This window comes from Macrosteles quadrilineatus, unplaced genomic scaffold (assembly GCF_028750875.1).
Source record: "Macrosteles quadrilineatus isolate MER2022 unplaced genomic scaffold, UCM_ALF_1.0 Scaffold_9__3_contigs__length_116548681, whole genome shotgun sequence".
Lineage (NCBI taxonomy): Eukaryota > Metazoa > Arthropoda > Insecta > Hemiptera > Cicadellidae > Macrosteles > Macrosteles quadrilineatus.
The window spans coordinates 97,649,717-97,668,978 of NW_026542602.1; the positions used below are offsets into that span (position 1 = coordinate 97,649,717).

At 35.5% G+C, this 19,262-nt stretch overlaps 1 protein-coding gene across 5 annotated transcripts in view; it reads left to right on the top strand.

Annotated features, from left to right (window-relative positions):
• Positions 1-16,571, top strand: part of LOC129002701 (protein phosphatase 1 regulatory subunit 16A) — a 113,962-nt gene extending 97,391 nt beyond the window's left edge. For all 5 annotated transcript variants that reach the window (XM_054430699.1, XM_054430703.1, XM_054430702.1 and 2 more), the window contains 3 exons: positions 9,185-9,380; positions 9,977-10,230; positions 15,294-16,571. In XM_054430699.1, coding sequence (XP_054286674.1) covers positions 9,185-9,380; positions 9,977-10,230; positions 15,294-15,335 — 492 coding nt within the window. In that variant the 3' untranslated portion in view covers positions 15,336-16,571. The remainder of the gene's footprint in view (positions 1-9,184; positions 9,381-9,976; positions 10,231-15,293) is intronic.
• Positions 16,572-19,262: the final 2,691 nt, after the last annotated feature.

Here is a 19,262-nt window from a genome sequence, read left to right on the forward strand (position 1 = left end):
AGAGGGCCAACGTTCATATCTTAAGGGTTTCAAAAAACACTCTTCTGAAGGTATGGCTGTTTGAATTTTGTTTTCTATTCTGCTCCCAAGTATTAAGTCCAATTTAAAAGTTTGCTAAATCAGCTCAAGGCTCAAAAATAAAAAATACTATATTAATTTTCAGGTTTATGGGGTCTAAACTCTTTACTAGACGTGCCCCGCCTCATTCTGTGTGTGACAGCAGCAGGACAGGGCAAGTCAGGCGTCTCGTCTTGCCCTGTCGCGTCCCGCCCCGCCTGGTTCTGTGTGTGGCCGGCCTTACCTAGTGTTAGTGTCTGGTTTGTTACCTGGCTGCTTAAGACAACACAAAGCCCTTCTACTAGCCTCAAGTCTGTCACAATCCAGAATAATGTGATTTGCAGTTCCATCAGACTAGTTTCAAAGTACACTCCGGAGTCATTGAAAATTCCTATAGTGTGAAGGTGTTTCCTGAAATGGCCGTGTCCAGTGATGAGAGCAAATACCTACTCGTTATGCACTCTACTCTTCTTTAGCAGCCAGGGAGTAAAGTGGGTGCTAGATTTTGAGAGCAGTTTCTTGTGCCAAGTGATTGTCCACAACAATTACCCAAACACTTTAGGTGTTGCTCCTTGGACCCTTTGTTGACTGATTTTTTTTAGCGGTAGCTTTGATGCCACAGAATGGCTCTAGTCCAAGAAATGTTATGCTCACACTCTTTCTGCCACCTTCTCTGCACTTTAGTTGCCACCTATGCCTACATAGCCCGGAACCCAGCTGAGAGCTACAGAGGTGCGTGTGGAAGGTTTGCAGAGGGTGTTGAGACACTCCTAAACTAGCTTTGAAGTGACTTAATTTGAGTCAAGAACTTTAAGAGCAATCTGACAAATCAGACAAAATCCCTATCTTCTTGTTTTGGTAGTGTCTGGCTAGTACTGTCACGCTGATCTCGGTGGATCTAGGTTTGAGTCCCGAATGACTCCCTGGTGGGGATCAGCAGCACCACCATTACTGGGTATGGGGGTCATATCTAGTCTGGTACGAAACTTGCAGGCCCGCAGGCTAAAGTGGGATGCGACACGTTCTGAGTCTTGCGGCACTGGGAGCCTAATACTCAGTGTCTGTAACGGAGCCTTCTGGGAACCAGGGGGAACCCAGTCGTACAGACTGAGACGGGTGGCGTCGTCTTGTAATCCAGCTACTTGGAGGTCACGAATTGTGGATATTTATAGGCATGCACTGTGGATGTGATACTCCCTGGTGTGGAATAACGTCCGCACGGGTGAGTACTACGACTATCTGCAGTACTATCCTGATAATTAGACCAATTCGTATATACCAAGGCAAAAATGTGGTTCGGATTCCACTACCACAAATGTGTAGGTCCCTTAGTTTGCCATTAGCTGTATGGGCTATTAATTAACAGCTGTGTTAATTAGCTGTAGTGTTGTTAGCAGACTACAAGATCGCACCACTCATCCTACACTCATCTCCATTCATACTTGGCTTAAAATACCTACTTTGTGGTCGCCATTTAATAAAAAGTATAAAGTAAAGTATGAACCCTATAATACCTCTCTAATCGGGTCACTGGGGACGTGGACCCGTGGGAACAAAATGAATGTCTAATAATTGACCAAAAAACTGACCAAACCATTGTTGATGAGCAAGGAGAGTGTGACCGAAAGGTCGTTAACACTCATATTGTTAGTCTGAACGTAGAAGATTTGACCCCGATGGAGGAGGAAAGTCTGCCAAAATCTGACGAGCAGCACCCGAACCCTGTTCCCTGCAAAGCCAGTTCCCCTGGAAACCAGGATGCGGGGAAAAAGCAGGGTGAGGGCGGCACCCCCAAAGCCGACTCTATTGAAGCCTCCAGGAGGATACGTGGAAAGAGGAGAGCACTGACACCTGAGGATGCCGTAGGCGAGAAAAAGAAGATGAGTACGAAGGAGGGAGAGGGCTCGGGTGTTTTACAGAGAGCACTGGCACCCATTTATGTGCCCAGCCGCTCCTGAAGGCACCAATAGCTTGAGTGTACCAGGCCTTTGCAGTCATTTAACCCTTACCACTCTCTTCTCAGCCGTGAGCCGACATTGGCCGTTTCGCAATCATATCACATGTTGGCTTTCGGGAAAAAGGAAAACATGAATTACAATTTTTTTTCTTTAGATTTTATTCTTTAATTTTGTACACTAATTAGTTAATTTTAACTGAAACAATTTAAGTAATGTTAAGTTAAAATACTGGTAGGCATGATGACCTGCATAATAAATTAAACCTAGGGCATGGGGCGGGGCCCTAAAGTGAGAGTGGAAAGGGTTAATTTAATTTGGCTATGACAGTTCCCTAATTCACTTTTTTCCACAAGATGAGCGAACCACAGGTAATTTGAGCTTTACCACAGCCCCATATAGCCAGAGTGCTATGGTGGGTTTACATCCCTAAGTGCTTCCTGCAAATCTACTAGACATCATGAGTGCCAATTTGGCCTTATGCAGTGCGTTATTCAGGTGGTTGTTCCACGTCAGCTTAGATTCAATTCTAAACGATTGACTGTGCGCAACACTTCCAGCTGAGTAGTGCCAATTTTCAGCCTAAAAAGAGAATCGAAGTCATAAAGTAATCCAAATATCTTGGAGGGATTAATTGAGTCCCTCTCTAAGACAACATGCTTTAACATGTTGTAGGTTGACATTCATGACATCAGTTATAATGCTTGTGGATTTTCCTTATACCATGAGGACAACGTCATGTGCGTAGTCCTGGACAAAGATGCCCTTACTGGTTCATTCACATAAAAGACCATCCACTACAAGGTTCCACAGTAAGGGTGAGAGTACACTGTCCTGTAGAGAGCCCTTTGTGGGTGGTATCACATTTTTCCCCTCGAAAGTCAGCCATGGTGTCATGAGTTGAGCAGTCTGTCCATCTGCACAAAGCTTGCTCGAATCCATGCTTACAAACTCCCCGCACTATGGCTCTTTACGATACGTTATCAAAAGCTCCTTTAAAGTCCAGTGCCGGATTTAGGGTACTTGCGGCCCTAGGCCAAATTACTTGAGCGGCCCTCCCCCTGTGGTGGAAATTGCTTGCGATCGCGGAAGTAATCGTAATTTCTCCTATGGATCAAGATGGCATCATCATTGACACCCGTGATTGTGGATGAAATCGTGGACATTTCTCCTAAACTAAGTCAAAGCCATCATAGGTATCCGTAACCGCGGCAAAATCTTTAACACCCCCGCGGACTGCAACAAAGAGACATCATCCTCAACACTCGCGACCGTGGCATATTTCGTGAGCTGTGACCTTGAAGACATCATCACCGTCACCCGCGACCGCAGTAAAATCGTAAACATCTCCCGCGGGCCGCAATCACGGGGGCATCATCATTGACACTCGCGACCGTGACAAAATCGTAAACATCTCCCACGAAGCAGCAATCATGGGGACATCATCCTCGACACTTGCGATCGCGGCAAAGTTGTGTTTAAAACATCTCCCGTGGACTGCAATTATAAGCAACTTTATCATTTTCACCCGCGGCCTTGCCAAAATCGTAAACATTCCCCTCGGGAAGCCATCAACAGGACATCTTTAGCGAAATCGTTATCATCTCCCGGGGGCGGCAATCACGGGTACATCACATCGAAGTATATTAAAAATATACTACGATGGTACATCATCACCGGCACACGCGGCCACGGCTAAATCGTGAACATTTCCCGGGGCCGCAATCACGGGTACATCACATCGAAGTATATTAAAAATATACTACGATGGTACATCATCACCGGCACACGCGGCCACGGCTAAATCGTGAACATTTCCCGGGGCCGCAATCACGGGTACATCACATCGAAGTATATTAAAAATATACTTCGATGGTACATCATCACCGGCACACGCGGCCACGGCTAAATCGTGAACATTTCCCGGGGCCGCAATCACGGGTACATCACATCGAAGTATATTAAAAATATACTTCGATGGTACATCATCACCGGCACCCGCAGCCGCGGCTAAATCGTGATCGTCTCCCGGGGGCGGCAATCACGGGTACATCACATCGAACTATATTAAAAATATACTACGATGGTACATCATCACCGGCACCCGCGGCCGTGGCAAAACCGTGAGTATCGTTACGGTCCCTCGGTTCGCTGAGACATCATTATGGTCACCTGTGATCGCGGCAAACTGGTGGTTTAAAATATTTTTTTAATCTAAAAAAATGTTTTTCTCAATCCTCTACGGCCCCCTTTTGCTTGCGGCCCTAGGCCGCGGCCTAATCGGCCTAGTGGTAAATCCGGCACTGTTAAAGTCCACGAAGGTGCATAGGACTATTTCCTTAGCAGCCAGAGTGTCCTCAATTCTGCTGACCAGCCCGTGCAGAGCAGTTTCACTGGTCTTGCCTGGCTATTAGGTTTGTTGGTTGCGATGAATGGGTGTGTTTAGAAGTACACCCTTCTTATATGTGCCTCTGAGGAGTAGTGAGGAAAGACTGATGGGGCAGAACGATTTGGCCTCAGAGAAATCTGGTTTTCCCCTAGGGAATGAAGACTACCATGCTGAGACACCAAGATTTAGGAATGTACCCATAAGTCAGATTTGTGGCTTTATGCATTTCATTTTCTTGTAGACAAGATTTAGTCTCCAAAGAATTACCTCAATTGTAACAAATAACCTCTAATGTACTCTAAAAGAAAGATTCAGAGGGTGTACTTACCATGCTTTATATCTGCTGTAATCTCCTCGTTCAATTCTGCACCCCACCGAAAACAAACATAATTTACAAAAAATACTATAAAGATGAAGGAGTAATTCAAATATATTTCCGATTATAAAAACAATTGTTGCCTAGTAACTTAAAAACTATAATAAACTAACTAATCTACATTAATTGGCAAGCATGTTTCTTGGTATTTACTCAGGGGAGGTATAGAAGAGGCTACGATGACAGCTGTGGGCTCCTCATTAGCTGAAGGAACGCCATTACCGTAACAATACGATCTGTCGCCGTCGGCCACGGTGATCTAGTGGTTAGCGCGCCGGGCTGACATGCTGAAGGTCCCGGGTTTGAATCCCGCTGGTAGCATTAACTTTTTGTCCAAGATTTTTTCATTATCAGCAAGTTTGGTTGGTTTGGTTCGGTTATGACAGTTTAATTTTATTATTAAGTCATTATAAAATTTTAATTGAGCAATTTCTAGTTTTATTTAACAAACAGAATTATTTTTTCTATTACTAAACTTTTGTTATATTATTTCATTATCAGCAAGTTTGGTTAGTTCGGTTAGGTTATGATAGTTTAATTTTATAATTAACACATTCACTGCTAATGATATGTAATACTTTTATAAATGGCAATATATCTTTAATTAAATAAATTTTATACTATAAATTGTGGATACTATAAATTGTGGATTAAAATATATTATGTAATTATATACATCATGTATTATATATCTGCTAATATACTTATGACGCACAAGTGCGTCATTAGCAGTGAACGTGTTAAAAAATAATAAAATTGAATTTGAGGCATTTAAAATTTTATTTTATGAACAGAAATATTTTTGCGATTAGTAAACCTTCATTGCCAAAGTGCTCTCTACTACAGCGCTGTTCACGGAGGAATTTTGAACTAATGCCTCAATCGTACCTCCCCTAAGTCAGACCCATGTTTCTTTAAAACCTTTTTTCTCAGCCTGTCTGTATCGCAGGGGAAATCTTTGCATACTGTTAGAAAGATATTTTCCAGTAAATGTGCAGAATCCCTTTATAAATTAAAATATTAAAAATCATCAACTTCTACTATACTCTAAAAGACAGAGACATAGGACGTACTTACGAAACTTAATATCTGCTGTGATCTTTTTGTTCAATCCCGCACTCCACTGCAAACAAACATACCATACATCAGTATCAGTTATGACCAAAAATTATACAACTTTAAAGATTTTGTAATGATTCAAATAAATTTTGCATTTTAAAATCAGCCTTTTTGCTCAAAATCTTAAAATAGATATATCAAAGTATGATATACATTACATTATTTTACACATTATACTTTATGCATTTCTTCTGCTTGTAGGAAAGATTTAGTCTCCAATTCATTTACGCATTACATTAATTGAATCAAAGAACACCTCCACTTGTGCTCTAACACAGTACTGTTTACCAACCTCTGGTACGAGTACCACTAGTTGTAAGCATGGGCAACTATTGTGGTATGTGGTGTAGTTTTAACTACAAGGATTATACACTAGGATTGTTTGTGCTGGTATGTCAGCTCATCGGTAACTGTGTTCAAATACTTTGTTGCCACTAAGTAGGCAAAGTCTAGGGTTTTGGTATAAAGAGGATAATTTATTACGAGAAAAATGAGTGTGTGATGTTATGAGTGGTGATTCGAGACGAATGAAATGCAACAATGAAAATTGACATATGGTAATGCGATGGGAATTACAGATGGACTGTTAAAAAAAAGACATATAAAATTAATACAAAAAACAAAGACACTTGACTGAACCTACATGTTATACAGGCCAGGTCAATAGAGATAAAATACAATTCATAGTACAATGTATATGTACGGTACTGAGTCAAATGTAAATAGGATGAACATGCTTTACTACTAAACTAATATTACTGGTTTTTATACAAAATTATTCAAGATATATTCATAATGATGGCAATAATATTGTTGATAGTCAAGCAAACGTGTTGAGCAAGGGCCTATAAAAAAATAATTAGGGCTTGTTAGTCTTAAGTTGAAATGAAATAATAATAAAGTTGAAATGATATAGATAGCAACTCTTGCTCCCGGTACCATTCTAAGTGATTTACTGAGGTATTCATCATAATTGTGAAAATACAATATTTCTACAATATACTAGGAAAAAGAAAATAGTATCGCACTCTGTAAATGCCTCATTCTACTATTTGCTTTTATAATTTACAAATTTGGTATATATTGGTCAATAAACATGGGATGTCTACTTCAGTGTCCATAAATCGATGTTATTATGTAAAACAATATTTTTGTATTGTACAGTGGTACGTCATAAAAAAGGGTTACTACTCTAATAGAAAGGGACAGAGAGTGGAATAGAGGGTGTACTTACCATACTTTAATATCTACGGTGATCTTCTTATTCAATTCCGCACCCCACCGGAAACAAACAAACCATACATTAGTATCAGATATAACAAACATTATGTGGCTCTAAAGATGAACTTATGATTCAAATTATATTGTCAATTAAAACAGCCTTTTTGCTCATAAAATAGGTATACCAAACTATGATATGGCATACTTTTATGCATTTCTTTTGTTATTATGTCTTATGAAAAGATTAATAGTCTTCAGTTAGACCACTCCTGTAGTAAAACAATCTATTTAGAGCTATACAATATGTACCAAAGAATCTCTACTGTACCTATGAACCTCATATACTAAAACAAAGCTAAGAGAGTGTACTTACCATACTTAATTATAATTTTAGTATCAAATGTAATGAAAAAATGTAACTTTATAGATAAAGTTGTAATTCAAATAAATTTTTCCAGCCTTTTTGCCTAGCAACCTCAAATAGCTCAGTCTGAAATTTGAGTTTTGAGTAAACTCAAAATTATCAAAAAGTAGGGTTGAATCTAAAAAGAAAATACTAAATGTTGAGAAATTAATTTTGAGAACTGCAAAAATACTATTTTAAATACTTTTATTAATTATAAAATGATTTCAGAACACATTAAAAGTCAAAGTCGATAATTTTTTATGGGGCTTTGCCATGTTTTCCGTGCTGCCCTGTCGGTCTGGCGGACACGTCCCGGCTCGCGGGCGTGGGCTGCCGGCCGCTGCGTACGGCTAGATAAGGCCTACCTCCTCTGTTCTCGTTTGTTACGTTACTACACAGCGGCGTGTATGACATTGACATCTGTAAATGGACATAACTAAGAGAAGCTGGTGATCGATCTCAACGTCGATCTCAAAATGTTTTTTATTCCATAGACAATTATCTGGTCTGTGATATTAGTTCCCTATGTTTTAGAACATTAATGTTAATATTAATATATTTAAATATTTAATTGTAATAGCCCCAAAAACCCTGTTACAAGTGGAATTTGCTTGGTCAGACCAATTCAAATGTTTGATCATTATGAGTCCTAAGTTTCTCACTTTGTCGCAGTAGGTAAGATCTTTTCCGTCAAAGCTTTTGTGTTGCAGTGAGTAAGTTTATTTTAGTCATTAATCTGGGGTAGCCAACAATCATTGCTTGAGTTTTGTCAATGTTGAGTTTAAGTCCGTTGTTATATATATATATGTGTTATATATGTGTTTTATATATATATGTCCGTTGTATATATGTGTCCGTTAGCACGATAACTCGAGCAAAAATGATCCGATTTTGATGAAATTTGGTACAAACGTGTAAACCCACATTTATTCGAACGAGTTCGCAAACCAGCATAATCGGACTATGGGAACGGGGTTTTATGGGGTAAAAATAGGTTTTTCCCATTTTTGACCCTAAAACACAAAATTTCACAATTTCTTTCCAAACCATTTTGTAGAGCTTAAAAAAAAATAATTTAGTACGTTGAAGCGCTATTGTGCGCCTAATGGCTACGGAGAAAATTCAAAAAATTGTAAATGAAAAATTCCCACGTTATTCTTATGGAGAATAAGTCAACTGTTGTAGTTTGCTTGTTTATGGACATATTTTGATTGAATTTGTAAAATACATTCATTTCTTACGAAACTATTAACATTTTACAATAAAAACACCTTTTTACCCTCCCTGATGCAGCAAACTTAAGTACTCGTTAAACTAATTCTATTTAAATAGGGAATAAATATGATATTTTTTAGGAGGCATTTTAGTGTAAATCCAATCAGGCAAATGAAAATTTGCTTAGTCTGCAGGTTTGCTGCGGCGGGGGTATTTTAGACACTATAAAGTTTTATGTTTCTTGTGTTACAGTGGACTGTGTACTCTTTCTCATTTTTGTAAACCTGCTGTCCTTAGCAAATCCCTAAAATCATCCCACTTATATATTTCATATTTAACTTACGTTATAATATGCACTGTTGTGAAAATTGACATGGTTCTAAACAAAATTTGGATTGGACTACACAAATTTGTCTAACCTCTAACATCACTTTTGTTGTTTGCAGGTATTCAAGCAGCCTGTAGACATGCCAGATGTGGGGGTGAAGCTCTCGCCAGACCTCACGTTGGATACAAGGGAAGGGGGTGGAGGGGGAGACTGGTCGGAAGCCAATGGCGTGTTGTCACTCGCGCGGCGAGAACCAGAGGGCAAGGACAGTGACTCACGACTCAACAGTGAAGACGGCAAAGGCTCCCCTCTCGGTGAGTTCTTGTTGGTGATTTAGTAATCGGTTGTTTTCAAGTCACTATTACCCAAGTGACACAGGTAGAATAGCAAAAATACACGAAACACACCCAAAAAGTAATCTTATTGAATCATCAAAGTTCAAAAATTTTAAAAAGTTATAAATAGGGTACTTCAAATAATAAAAATGGGCTAAAATTAGACTATTAGAAATTACTTAAATAAATAAAACCGTATTAAATCATTTACAAAGGGATTTTGTTATAAATCGACCTTAAAAAATGCCTCTAAAGTACAGTGAGTTTTTTTAGAAAGTAACTCTTTAATTTAAACAATTTGTTATTTGTTGGAAAGATTTTACATTTAAAGGGATTTTGTTATAAAACCAAATAACAATAAAGTTATTTGATATTTTCTAAGTAAGCTTAAGAACTGGATAATTCAGCACATTTACATTGTGTGTGTTGTTTGAATGGGTGACTCTAAATTCATTTAAACAGGGTAATATTGAAAGTGGATTAAGTTGGAGATTGGATTGATAAAGTAAAAATGCTTTATTAGTTTGTAAACATTTTTTACCGTACCATTCATTCTCATTTATTTCCATTTTTAGAACTCCCGACGGAAGCTAGTTACACTACCGAAGGCAACGGGAAAATCAACATTCACGTCTCAGTGACAATAAATGCAGGCACTCTTGCTGAACTGAAGAAACAACGGGCACAAAACCGTAACTCCAGTCCCGACATATCCGTGATACAGGCTCAGACGTCGGCTAGATCGTCCGTCACTGGATCGGAGATGGAGAATCCTTCTGTGAAGAGGTTCGCGGGAAACACCGGAGATAATGTGATTGGCGACACTAAGGTTCGGAGGTGTTGTATACTGTCGTAAGTTTCTTTTAAATGCATAGCACAGAGGTGAGCGAGTCAGCAGGGTGTCTACCAGTCACTAATGTCATGGAAAAGTCCTTTTTTACTTAAAAATTACTGAAAATTAATTATGATCTTATGATTTTAAAATATCATGTTGCCACAGATTTTAATTTCTTCTTCTGTTCTTTTATAAATTATGCATTCATCCAAAACAAAAATAAACTGTACAATCCATGTAACTTCATATCTTAATTAGTAATCAATTCACGGTTTCTGCAATTCAAAGAATTTTTTCTAGTATAAAGGATAAATTATGTGTACAGTAAAAAACTCGTCTACCCAAATAAAGGGGGCCAAGCCATTTAGAGGGTTTTTTCAGTTGGAGGCTATGCCTATTAAAAAAAAAATCTAAATCAGTAGTTTTCTATGTTATTTTAATTCTCGTCATCTTAAAATCTACAACTATATAGCCTACACAAAATCTATTTCTCAAAGTAATGGTCAGTTGTTTTCTGAACTTAATCTAGATATCACACTATGAGATCCATGTTGTCATTTAAATACGACATACATCACATTCTTACATTGCTTCATTACATTCCATTGGCCAAGCCAGATCAACTATTCGAACCACTGAGAATGGTTCCGGTTGGCCGTTGATTTTTATATTGACTTGTATTTTTTATGATGGTTTTGGTAAACCCAGCTTTCGGTTTAATGAGGTGTGGCTAAAAGGGATTTTACTGTATTATGGATAATTCTTTACCGATTACGGCAATAGGTTACTAAAGTCACAAATTTCCTTCAAAGAGAACTGGTTGAAACCCTGTATTGTTTTGCATATAAAATCAAATCCTATAAATTGGTTTTTTTGTGTGCAGAACTGCAGATGGGTGCTAGAGGCAAGTAGTAAAACATTTACAAAGGATTCTCAGGATTTGATTTTTAGACAGATAAACTATAGCAAACACTCTTTGAAAATTAGTTTTGTCCCTCAAATTATAATTTATGATTTCAAATATTTTTTTCCAAAAATTGTTGCTCCAATATTAAACCTTATTTAACAACTGCACTGTGTGAAACATTGGATTAAGCTCTCGGACGACTTACTTTTCAACAAATTAGTACTTTTGCCATATTTTCATTCCTTGTGTAAGTATACAATCTTGTTGGTTAGTTTTTTTCAAATTTTGCCGTCTTGTAATATATCCTACTTTAGTATACCCATACCCAGCTGTTTTTTTTTCAAAATCAAACTTGTAAGAGGACTCCCAACGGAATTTTTTTTTCAGATTAAGTTGGTTGATTCAGCTCTCAACTTTTTAACCACAACTTGTCTCGATTGTGTTTTTACTCGCTCACACCTGTGTTTCATCATAGTTCATAACTTACTAATCCTTGAATGTGTTTAACATAGTCTGGTTAGAATAGTGTATTTTCTTATTGGTGTAATTAACATAAGCACGATACATTTCCATTTCAACATGTGATATTTTTAGAGCATTGCTCAAACTGTCCATTTGCAAGTAAGTTTTGTAATTTTTAATTGTTAATTCCTTATATTTGTTTAGTTTTAAGATGTATGTAAAATATAGATTTTGTATTTGTTATCATTATATTTTATAGAATTAATCCTTCCGAAATGTGAATAGTCAGTATTATACTTGTCTGATTTCTTTTAACGATATTTAATTTATTTGTAAAATGTTGGTTTAATATATTTTGTCTTGGTAAATAATGAATGGCATAACCAACTAAAAATTAATTCATTTGAAGTATAATGAGAGGTTGTATCTTAACATTATTCAATCAACGTAACTTGTCTCACTCTCTCAAGTTTTGTTCAATCAATTTTTATCTAATATCATACTGTACAAGAAAGTCAAAATTCTATTTTTTCATACATATCTAATAGAATTAGTCAATTGAGATTGTATTATTTCATTTTGGTTTATTTATTAGCGAATTTCCCATATAGGGAATAAGCTATTACCGTAGTACTCATGGTAAGACCTGGACGCGGGACCGATTTTTTTTTTCGTTTTGAGGTCCCTAGAGGCCAAAAACACCATCCGTTCAAATTCATATATATATATATATCTAATATATAAAATTCTCGTGTCACAGTGTTTGTCTGCAAACTCCTCCGGAACGACTTCACCGATCGTTATGAAATTTGGTGTGTAAATTCTGTAGGTATGCGAATCGGACGTAAACTATTTCCCGTTTCAAAATTCTTAAAAGGGCTCCGCCCCAGTGGCTCTGGAGTTTCCCATGTTAACCTTATGAGAAATGGAATTAATGAATCTTAACAGCTGTTTCAATTAAACAAGTTGGTTCTGTTCTATGATGTTCAATAGCATTAAAGTTACAAGGATTACCAACAGGGTGCAGCACTATTATTTCTTTGCAACCAAAAGGTGAGTGAGCGTAGCGAACGAACTTCAACCTGGAGGCGAGTGAGCGTAGCGAACGAGCTAACCTGAAGGCAAGTGAGTGCAGCGAACGAGCTTCAACCTAAAGGTGAGTGAGCGTAGCGAACGAGCTCCAACCCAAAGGTGAGTGAGCGTAGCGAACGAACTTCAACCAGGACGTGATTGAGCGATGCGAACGAGATCATCTTGAAAATTAAACGTAACGGTACTTTCTTTCCATCGGTCTGTCTTAGGGGAAACCTATAACTTAGGCGATACAAAGTTCGCCGGGTCAGCTAGTTTATATATATATATATATATATATATATATATGTGTCCGTCAGCACGATAACTCAAGCAAAAATGATCCGATTTTGATGAAATTTGGTACAAACGTGTAAACCTACGTTTATTCGAACGAGTTCGCGATCCAGCATGATCGGACCATGGGAACGGGTGTTTACAAGGGGTTTTATGGGGTAAAAATAGGTTTTTCCCATTTTTTACCCAAAAAACTTAAAATTTTGCAATTTATTTCCAAACCATTTTGTAGAGCTTAAAAAAACAAATAATTTAGTATATTGAAGCGTTATTATGCGCCTAACGGTTACGGAGAAAATTCAAAAAATTGTAAATTGAAAATTCCCATGTTATTCTTATGGAGAATAAGTAAACTGTTGTAGTTTGCTTGTTTATGAACATATTTTGATCAAATTTGGAAAATTTTTTTATTTCTTACTAACTATTAACATTTTCCAAAAAAAAACAATTTTACCCTCCCTGATGCAGCAAACCTAAGTACTTGTTAAACTAATTCTATTTAAATTGAGAATAAATGTTATATTTTTAAGTAGACATTTCAGTGTAAATCCAATCAGTCAAATGGAAATTCGCTTAGTCTGCAGGTTTGCTGCGGCGGGGGTATATTTCATAAATATCCTGTATAAAATCGATGAATAGTGTTACTGTTGCATTAAGGAAAATGGGAAAATAGTGCAGAAAGTAATAATCATAATTTGCATGACAAACCCTCCCACAAAATCTTATGTAAGCTTAAGATGACAGAAACAGGAAATCTAAAAGTTTCTTTACAATGTATAATCTCATTGAGTTTGTTTTATGTAAAATTCACAGATTTTTTATTTTATTTTAGGGAGTTCTGACACAAATTTTAATACATCCAGTTCTTTCTTGGTCTGACTGTATTTCAGGGTGTAAGAATAACTATCCCATTATATATTATGTGATCCTTGACATATCCATTCCTTCAGCCCAACCATTCTTTTTTTATATTATTATTGATTTATTAATCTTGATTATATGTACATGAATAAAAAATAACATCAAAATTATCTATAAAGCCAAAAGTGCCCATGAACTTTTGAGAAAACTACAAGTCACACCCCCATAAACCATATACTTAAAATGTTCGTCATGACAAGAAACCTTGCGCAAAACTATCCATTATTTCATAAATTGCCCTTTAAGGTCGTAAGTCCTTTCTAAAGGAAACTTTCCACCTAATGTTAAAAATACCTCAGCTGTACTTATTTGTTTGTATTACTGTATCCTGTTTTGTTTATTTCAGCTTAACTTAACCAATCAATAATTTTATTAATACAGTACTTATGAGGTCAAACGGGGTGAAGCCCGTGGGTGACAGCTAGTATTGATATAAAGTCACCTTACGGAAAGGTATATTTCCACAAGTCTACCTATATGTATAGGTTGGTGTTTTTAATTCTTTTTCAAGCCCATGAAAAATATAATTAGGTTGGAAAATGCACATATCTCTGACACAATTCACCAAATGTGTTGACAACTTAACTAATAGTATTGTTTAGGACTGTGACTAATTTAGACACTTATTTCAGTATTAAGAAAAATGTAATTTGACGTGTATACTTCAAATATTAATATTTCAACAGTTAAAATTTATCGAAACTGACCTAACTGAAAACTGCAATAAAATTAAGTGCTTGATTTTAACTTTTTTCATTTTTTTTATGAATTGTAAATATTAATCCATATCAATTTGTGTGTCAATAACTTCAGGAATGTTTCCTACTGCATGTTTTAGTTCAGATGAAGAGTTTCTAGTTGTATAAATAGATACACTATTAAAGAGTTGTTAGAAGGTACATCAATTCCAACTTTTTACTTATTTGTCTAATTGGTTTTGTTAGGCTAGAATAAAAAAACATTTTTCAATGATTGATAATCTTAAGAGATTATCTTTTAATGATCTTAAAATTAATTAATCGATAATATTAATGGCTTGAATAAAATTAGAAAATCTACCACGTCAGACCACTTTGAAGAGAAATGTTTTAATACATCACTAATACCTCTCACAATTTTCCAGAGAAGTTTTAATGAAGCATTACGGCTTGAGGTCATCGTAAATTTTCCTGTTTGGGTTTTAATTAGAGACATGTCAAATTTGTTTAGTTGAGACATTGAAACATCTTATTTTTTATGAATTGGTCTCTTATAAAAATCAATCCGTCCTCTGAAATGTTATTATTTATCTATAAATAATTGATTATGTTAACTAGTAGCTACTATTTTGAAATAATATAAAATAAATTTAAAAAATATAAATATTTATTTTATTACATGTATTTATATGTTGTTCTAGGTATTCAATCAAAATGTAAACCATCGACACACGTCTTCCTAAGTAACTTTATTGTTATTATTATTTAAGTGCCATTTTTTGTAAATTTGTTTTAAAAATTAATATTTTATTTTAATATAAATTATATAATTAAAATCTATTACAAGATTGGTCCTAGTAGAGTCATATCTTGTCATATCACCTTCGTAAACTTTCTTTATATAAATCTATGATTTATTTATGAACTATAACAAAAATGTGCATTTATATCCTTTTTTAGGTGAATTACTAAGCTCATAATTTCCCTCATTTAAAATTAACTGTCATATAACTCTAGTTTATAACAAAACCTTTAACAAATATTATTTTTGATGGATAAGTTTATTTTTTATGAAATTTAGACTGATTACTGTATTTTCTGTAGTTATTGCATTGGTAATAAGTTAAGTTATGTTGAGTTCATGTTAAAAGGTGAAGGGTATTATTTTTTTGTATCTGTAGAAAACGGTTTATTTCAATGTTCTGATGTTTTTACATTTCGTGCCAAAATGTTAAGTTTCTTCTTGTACTTAACTTCAGGAATTACTCCACCTTACTCTTTTCTCATTGTTCATTTTTTTTATACTGCAATGAAAAACAAGTTAATGGAATGTGATTATGAAGAATGTGCCTTTGACTTGAGGGTTGTTCGTTTGCAAAATAGCAGATTGAATTTTAAAATAGTTGTTGAATTTTAAACCTTTAGAACTTCCAACTGGATGTTAATAATTTCCTAGATTATATTTCTTCCATTAAAAACCCAATCAAAAATCACTTGCTAAGTTGAACGATTGTTTAAAACACTTTTTACTTATTTATTAATACAATTTTAGTTACATGTTTAGTTTGTAATAGATTTCCTGAAAATGTAAATGAGTCAGAAACAGCTATCTATACTTATAAAAGTCTTATTAGTTATATTAACAAGAAACCCATTTTTCACTAGTTGAAATAATCATGACAAAAGAATTCCAATATTTTAATGAGACTTGCAGTTCAATTTGCACAAATTAGTTTAATTTTAATTTTTTTGTTGATATATCTAAAATAACATACTAAACGTCCACATAGGCCTAAGCTAAACCTGTTAAGGAGATGTAATAAATATTTTTATAATTCTGTACCTACCTAACTTTTAAAGTTATAAAACAATTAGTTACGTTTATAACTTTTAAAACAGATCACTATGTTCATGTTTAGTTTCTGTTTTGAATACCATGTGTTCAATTTATTGTACTTAATAAAAGTTATATTTGTAAAAGATGAGCAAATTGTTGTTTTTGGGAAAACCCTGTATGCAAATGCTTGACTGAATTTAATTTGTGTTTGTGGTACAATCCAGGATCAGGAGATAGAGAGTTCTCTACTTAAAGCCACATTTGCAGGAATGCCACCATCGTAGGATAAGCATAACATTTTTGCCATCCTTTATGATCAAATGGGTGCAAACACTTAATGCTTCAGAACTTTGACAACTCATCTTTACATTACTATTTTACTATATTTAAAACTAGCAGAGTACCCGTCCTTCGTATGGGGTTGGCGTATAAGTAAAAAATGCAGTTATACTCGTGCTTTGCATTTACAATGGGAGAGAACATGGTTTAAGAAAATTTGGTTCTTTTAATTTACGGTATAGCTCATCTACCATAGCCATAATGCTCTATCACTGCACCCATTCGAAACAATAGAAAAAGTAAAGTTCTCACACATTTTTGTTGCTGCTTGGTTCAAATTAGCTGTTGTCATAAATGCAAAAGACTTATAGTGCTGCACCATGTTGGTAAACCTTATAACTTTTCAATGCTATTGAATATCATAGAATCAACTTGTGTAGTTGAATCAGCTGACAAAATTCTTCAATTACTGTATTCCTTTTAAATATGAATACTTGTAAGGTTAACATGGGAAACTCGAGAGTCATTGGGGCAGAGCCCGAAAGGGTTTTTGAGATAAGAATAATGTCTATATGTTAATCAAGAATGTGAGCTATCATACCAAATTTCAACCCAATCCGACCAGTAGTTAATGCGTGATTGAACTTTAAACAAACAAACACACAAACTTTCACATTTATAATATTAGTGTGATGTAATATCTATATATTAATACGCAAGCAGTTTTCTTTTCACAGTCATAACTTGATAACGGATTTTAACATTTGAGGTGTCAAATTAAAGGTATTTTTGCGTAGATGTGCAAATACGTCTCAGAATATTTAGAAAGGGCACCACTTAAGGGCTAAAGTTTGGAAGGTGGCGCTATCTGTTGACATTTGATCAAACTCATTTCCCTTTGTTTACAAATAACATATGGACGTAGTTTGAAATCTATTTATATTTTGTTACAATCTGTTAACTAAGTCTGGTTCATAATGAAGAGTTTCCTATCAATACTAGACAACAAAGTGTTTAAGAATAAATATTTAATTCTTTTTGTCTATGGTTAAATTGATTTACCTTACATCCTATTTTAAAACGTTTTTATTAGCTCGCTTTCTTGTCCGGTACAAATTTTGCAATCAATTTTATACTAACTTCCCGATGAGCATTCTGTTTAAGACTTGAAACTTGAAACATAGCTCACAAATGGATGACAATGCAATATTATATAGTTTAATTTTCATATTTCCCTTGGGCTACGCCCCATGGGCTTGTTTTTATTAACTCGCTTTCTTGCAAATTTTGATACTTCCCGATGAGCTAGAGACTTGAAACTTGAAACATAGCTCACAAATGTATGACAATGCAATATTATTTAATTTAATTTACATATTTCCCTTGGGCTACGCCCCATGGGCTTGTTTTTATTAGCTCGCTTTCCGCTTTCCTATAAATTTTGATATCAATTTCAAACGAAGTTCCCGATGAGCTAGATACTTGAAATTTGAAACATAGCTCACAAATGGATGACAATGCAATATTATATAATTTATTTTTCATATTTCCCTTGTAGTCTAGGAGCTAGGCCAAGTCCCGTGTGCACTTTAATGTGCCCTCAGTTTTGTTGCGGAGCTTTGATTAACACCTTTGGGAGCTTAAAAAAATACTGGTCACGTGGTCCAAATCATGGTCGTTTGGCCGCCATATTGGAAAATGGCCGCCAAAACGCTAGATTATTTGCTAATACGTATCTCCGCACCCAGTGGTCCGATTTTAATTTTCTAAAGCTCATTTTACTCCTTATGTGATTGCAAACAATTTTTGTATTTACACTTTTTTGCTAAACCCATTATTTATTGAGATAAATTAACATTTATAATATTTCCAGTAACGTTGTGGAAATAATTGTTGGTTAATGCGTCCATTCGTTCCAAAAGCTTAAAACTATCAATTAAAAATATATTAAAAGACTTAAACGTGTGTTTAAAATATATATTTACTATTAACTTACATAGAGACATTACTATTTACCTACTGATAAAAGTTATATAGAGACATAGTCTTCCAAAACTTAGGGTTTCAAATCTTATCAAGAATAAGAATTGCAAAATTATGTATGAGGGTTCTTGCAATTGTCTGAAACACTACTCTTACATTTACAAAAGTCACAGCACATTACTTTCAATCTTCTACAGGGACATACAGTTTCTCTGAAACACGTCTGGCAATTACATGGCTTAGGGAAATCTTCAGGGAACGTTGGATCATCTGTCACTTGTGGAATCAGAGAATCACCTTCCTCTACATAACCATAGTCCAAGGGATTAAGTTTCTCAAGTAGGTTCCAAAGTAGGCTCTTCTTCAACTATCCCGTTTTCAATAGCAAAACATCTTGGCTGACCATCTTTTACTACACCACCGAGATAAATGATAGAAGACGCAGTGAATGAATCCTCTTTCCGGGATAAAGTAAGCTTGCAACAATTCTTTGTTTTTAGATGAGGCCCAGAAAGCGTCAGTATCCACAGGAAGTGGCGTGTTGTCATTTGGGGCTCCATATTCTACAGGT